The sequence below is a fragment of the Triticum urartu genome, chromosome 6A, assembly GCF_056163025.1.
Source record: "Triticum urartu cultivar PI428250 chromosome 6A, HENAU_Tu73, whole genome shotgun sequence".
Taxonomy (NCBI): domain Eukaryota; kingdom Viridiplantae; phylum Streptophyta; class Magnoliopsida; order Poales; family Poaceae; genus Triticum; species Triticum urartu.
This window is the reverse complement of record NC_141878.1, coordinates 60153999-60159336: the sequence shown is the minus strand read 5'-3', so window position 1 is coordinate 60159336 and position 5338 is coordinate 60153999. Positions and strand designations below refer to the sequence as shown.

General features: G+C 48.4%; 1 protein-coding gene across 1 annotated transcript; it reads right to left on the bottom strand.

Moving 5' to 3' along the window:
• Positions 1–452: 452 nt before the first annotated feature.
• LOC125515908 (AT-hook motif nuclear-localized protein 1-like) lies at positions 453–5086 on the bottom strand. The gene is made up of 5 exons (XM_048681394.2): positions 4182–5086; positions 2904–2971; positions 2675–2806; positions 1070–1231; positions 453–948 (listed from the first exon to the last, which is right to left on the bottom strand). Exons 1-5 carry the CDS (start codon positions 4744–4746, stop codon positions 661–663), a joined length of 1215 nt encoding a protein of 404 aa, XP_048537351.1. The 5' UTR covers positions 4747–5086; the 3' UTR covers positions 453–660.
• Between the last annotated feature and the right edge of the window lie 252 nt (positions 5087–5338).

The window sequence follows — 5338 nt, the reverse complement described above, 5'->3', positions numbered from 1 at the left end:
TGGAACCATGTTCACATTCGTATTTTTGGAAAATCACATCCCAAAAGAAGCGTATGAAAAGCCACTTTAGCTTGCAGGAACATGACATGAACTTTGCAGGATATTACAAAATTACGTAGTACAGAGTTGACCACAGTCGTGTATGGTCATATCAAAAGACAAATCTACCCTAGAGTCAATTTAACCATCGTGGAGTCAGTCCAGGTCACACCGAAAGTGTTGAAGGTTCAACGACTTCCTCTGCCTTTTCAGACGCTATTACCGGGAAATGACCCCATCACTAAAGTTCAAAAAGGGTAAAACACAACTGAAGGTCACCAGCCTGCCTGAACCAGTAAAGCCGGCAGAAGTAAACGACGACGTAGGTCGTGGGAGAAGAAACGAAGAAGTTGATCAGTAGCTTCGGATTTTTGAAGTGAGTACCATATATTTAACCATAGGAACAAACAAAATGGATCCACAAGGAATACTAATTAATTGCAAGGTGTAAGTATTTTGATACATGTAAATTTTTAACTATTGGCGGCATCGATCAGTTCAGTTCAGTTCACATGGTGTATAAATTTCCAACTATTTGAATTCCTCCGAATTTCTCCGCACGTTTGCAGAGCCCTGAGAGCTTCTGAGCAGGGCTGGCTGGCTGGCGAGCTCTCCTCCTCTTCACCCTCCGGAGACGGGGACCTTGGCCGCCTCCGACGACGGCGTCCTCCTCGCCTCGGCTGCGGGCGGCGCCGATGCCACCGGCTGGGCGGTCCAGTTCTCCACCCTGAACGCTGACGCACCCTTGCCGGCCCGTGCCTGGCTTCCGCTGTACGAGTCCTCCATGTCGCCGCCGCTGGAGATGGTGAACCCCATGGCCGGCTGCGCCGCCACCGTCTTCATCTCGATCACCGGCTTCTTGCCGTTCTGCTCCATCTGGTAGCTCGGAAGGAAGCTTCCCACCACAACCTGACAGCAAACCGTATCAGACACTGAGATAGAGTTCAGAGAAACTGTGCTACCAACATCTCATTCGATTTAGCACATTCATCAATGTAACTAGCTCAAGTAACAATGGCTGGTCGATCACCTGAACCGGGCTTGCGGCAACAAGGAGGCCAGCCACGCCGCCTCCGATGACGCGGCCATCGGCGGCCGCTAGAGAGACGCTCATCCCGCCGCAGCGGTCTCTGGATCCGCCCTTCTCGGTCGGCGTGAAAGATCCGGACAGGGAAAGCAGCTCAAACCGGCCCTGAATCAACCATACATAGTGGGAATATAAACTGATCAGTTCTTTGGTACAAAAATGTTCATGGCTGTTATTAATATGCATATCTGATGATCAAAACACCGAAACATCAAACATGGATGATGGTGAAAAGGTGGCGCAGATTGAAACGTAAGTTTTTGCAATTATTTACGCAGTTAATTAGTATGAGGTTAGTATTTCTAGGCAAAACACGCAATTAGGATAAGATTAAGTGATTGGTATTGCAGAGATTTTTCACAAGTTTGTATAGAGTAAAGGCAGATAAGTTGTCCAGGTAGTATAGGCAGAAAAGTTGGTATGATTGGGAGGTCACCACCGTTCTTATATTTACCCACCACTTACAAGTACAGTACTGACCATGTACGACTGAGATGCGTATGGACAATATGCACATAAATTCCATGCAACTTCTTCAGAGTGACCTGCTTTCAGTTTCCACTTTCCACCAAATTTTGTTGTATTTGCAGTTCAACTTGGAGATGACAAAGTTAGTTCTGGATCATGGAAACTTCCTGACAGTGACTTGGCCTAATGTACTCTCAAGTCAAATAATGGCGGCAGCACACTCATTTCGCCTTCGTGTGGTTTCAGTTGCTACTCCCTTCTGTTTCCTTCTTATTTTCACCTGTTGTAGAGTGGCTGAACAATTCCGAGAAAGTTCTCAGAACTAGACAAATTTACGCCAGGGTACTGCAGTATCAGAATTGGCACTCACAGTGTGCAAATGCCGCCATCGTTGTTGGAACTAGTGATGTGCGTCAGGGGTTGGAACTTTCAGGGGCTAGATGTTTATCAAATTGACCTAGTGATATGCACACATCAGTTGCTGGAAATTTGGAGGTCACCAAGGTTCGTGTATTTTCCACTACGTGTGCACATAAATTCCATGTAACTTCTTCGGAGTGACCTGCTACTAGTTTCCACTAAATTTCCTTGCATCTACAAATTCATCATGGAGATGATAAAAGTAGTTTTGGATTATAGAAAATTCCTGGTCATGACTTAGCGCAAATACTCAGGGCCAACCATGGTGGCATGGCAGCACACAGATTCGATTTGGTGTGGTTTTGGTTTTGACTGCAGCTTCTTTTGCGTCTCATTTTCCATCCCCTTGGTTTCCACCTGGTCTCAAGGTGACTGCACAGTTCTGCTCAGCATGACCTTACATTTTTGGGACAATTCTGAAAATTAGCCAACTTTCTACCAGGGCTACTACAGTCAGAACTAGTACTCACAATGTTGGGATTTTGAAAGGCTAGATTTATTTTAGGTAATGTAAAAGTATAGTTGGTGAAAAGAGATGATACAATAAGTAACAACCAAATTCAATCCACTGGATTCATCAACTCATAACTGAAACATGGACACAGCAAAAAGGAACCGAATACAGGAATATCACTGGTTTGCAGAGAAAAGCGAACAAACCTCGTAAGTCACTGTACCACCTAAAGAATCATGCTGACGCAACGTAACATTCGAAATCACACCATTGGCGGACAGAATGCAAATCGCCCTTGGGCCTTGTTGGGAGAAAGATATGACCTTCATATTAATATCCTGATACAACAAAACAAAGACGGTAACTAGTCATGGCATGAAAAATTGCATATGAAATTCAGATAGAGCTAGGTAAAGGGGTTTCATGGTATCATACCTCACCGGTAGCAACATTCAAGATATGAGGTGTAAAATTCGCACCGGAAGCACATCCTACCACATCGCCTGTTCATGAATACAGAGCCTTTGAGGATTGAGGTAGATAATCTTCAGGAGATTGTGCATTTTGAATATTCAACAAGTATTGATGTTTATAGGCATGAGGTGGAAATAACAATGTCTTCAACAAATTTTGATCAGACGTTATGTCCTTGTATAATGTATAGTTACTACGAACAATCAACAGCCATATCAGCTATAACACTCACCATAGAAGCATCAACTCGTTTTTTTTTTGTTTTGCGATGAAGCACAATTTATTCGATCAATGCACCCAGACTAGCGTTGTTTTCCGACACTAACTCTCATAGGGGGAAAAAATACTGGGGGTCACTTTCAGAAATGCACCCGAAGCAACTTCACATATAGTTTTCCCTGATACAAGATGCTTGGAAGAGGCACCTTATATGCCATTCAAACCATGGCCTTTGCAGCAAAAACCATGACCAAAAATTATATTCAGACAACACCTACGCATCTGCAAACCAAGTAGTCCGATCGATATAGTAACTAGTCATACGAGTTATTTCTACAACTACACGTAAACAAATTTACAGGTCCCAAATCAAAGGGCACCTCTTCCTTTTAACACACCAAGCAGGTCAGCATACAACTCCAGACAGTGGCACACAAATGCTCCACACCTCAAGTTCTGCACCACTGAAAACAGAGTCCTGGACAGGCACACCTGGAACTTTTGAAGGGAGATGCATACACCAGGCTTAACAACTTGCATACCAATCAGCTCACAAGTGTTGCATAACTGGTTCAGCAAGTCAGTCAGTCAGTCTCGAGGGCCTACTTGGCCGTGATTTCGCGCGATTTTGTTTGGCAAGATTCGGCCAAGTTAGGCGCGTGTTTGGTTCGCCGTCACTCTTAGGGGCAAACAGAGCATCTGAAAGGTGCTTGGGTCTTCAGGTTCACCTAGACCTACCTAAGACTAAGACCAGATGGTCCCTGTCCCTCGGTCTCTTCCTCCTGGTCCTGGCTGTCTCTCTCAGCCACCACCCACCCAAGCCCCGGATATGCCCATCTAATCTGAACTAAAATAATCAATCAATCATAATAAAATGCTGCGGCCTTGGATTCCGATTTGAGACGGACGAAGATCGCACGAAATTACCGAGATTTTCTCGGAAATTCGCGAGGAGTAGTACGACTCACAACTCTGTATGATGATGATGGATAACTGAGGAAGTGGGAGGGGTTCCGGTACCTAGGGGCGGCACGAGCTGCTGCGTCGGGGCGGCGGCGGCGGCGGCGGATGAGGACATGGGCGCGGGGGGCGGCGGCGTGGAGACGACCACCGCGGGGGTCGGCGTGGCGGCCGTCACCGGCACCGGCATCGGCATCGCCACCACGGGCGCCGCGCGGCTGATGAACCCCACGGGCCGCCCCCTGCCCCGCTTCATGGCGGCCCCCACGGCGGACGCGGGCGTGTAGTGCCCCCCGCCGGAGTCGTCCGGCACCGACGCCGAGATCGGCGTCGCGTTCAGAGGCCGCAGCAGGCCCCCGTCCGGTCCGTACTTCCTCGGCCGCCCCCTCTTCCGCTTCCCGTCCCCTCTCGCTGCCACCACCACCGCCGCCGCCGGCGCGGGAGGAGGAGCAGAAGGAGCAGGAGCCGGCGGCGTCGGCTCCTTCTTGGTCTCTGGCACAGGCTGCGCGACCGCAGGCGGCGTCGGCCCCTTCTTGGTCTCTGCCGCAGGCTGCGTGGCCGCAGGCGGCGTCGGCTCCTTCTTGGTCTCTGCCGCCGGCGGCGAGGTCTCCATCGCCGTCTCCATGCCAAGCCCTACTTTCCTCCCCGCCGGGACGCCTCGACCATCAGACGGAGACCAGTCTCCGCTTCTCCACACGAGCACCACGATCAAAGCAGCGGCGGGAGGAGAAGCAAACTCGAACCAAAAGCCCCAACCCCGACGTCCAAACCTGAGTTCTAGCCCAGAACCCGAACTCCGACGGGAACAACCAACCGGCGTAGTTCTCCGGCGAGCCGGCCGGCCGGCGAGGAACTCAAGAGCAGGAGAGAGACAGGGGAGCGAGAGAAGGAAGGAGGAAACGAACAGAGGCAGGAAGAGATGGCACAGAAAGAAATGCAGAGAGGAAATAAAAGAGATGGAATTGGTTTTTTTTAATAAATACAAAATTAAAACTGATAATCTAAACAAAGGAAACATTTATTGCAAATGGGGTGGAATATTTTAAAAATATTGTATGATTCTTTCTGTATTTTTTTGGGTTGGTGAACCGGTTAATTAATAGGGAGGGGAAAATGATGGTGGTGGGGGGTTCATTATTTAATTGTTTTCTTTTGTTTTGTTTTAGTCCAGGGGGTTGATTTTTTAATCTTGGTGGTGCTAATTTCGAAATATGCGG

Excerpts from the sequence above, each read along its gene's own strand:
- LOC125515908 (XM_048681394.2), bottom strand. The coding sequence starts at position 4,746 with ATGGAGACGGCGATGGAGACCTCGCCGCCGGCGGCAGAGACCAAGAAG. Across the intron at positions 1,232-2,674 it reads GTGGTACAGTGACTTACGAG|GGCCGGTTTGAGCTGCTTTC; the intron begins GTTTGTTCGCTT and ends TGGTTGATTCAG. Across the intron at positions 949-1,069 it reads TTGCCGCAAGCCCGGTTCAG|GTTGTGGTGGGAAGCTTCCT; the intron begins GTGATCGACCAG and ends GTTTGCTGTCAG.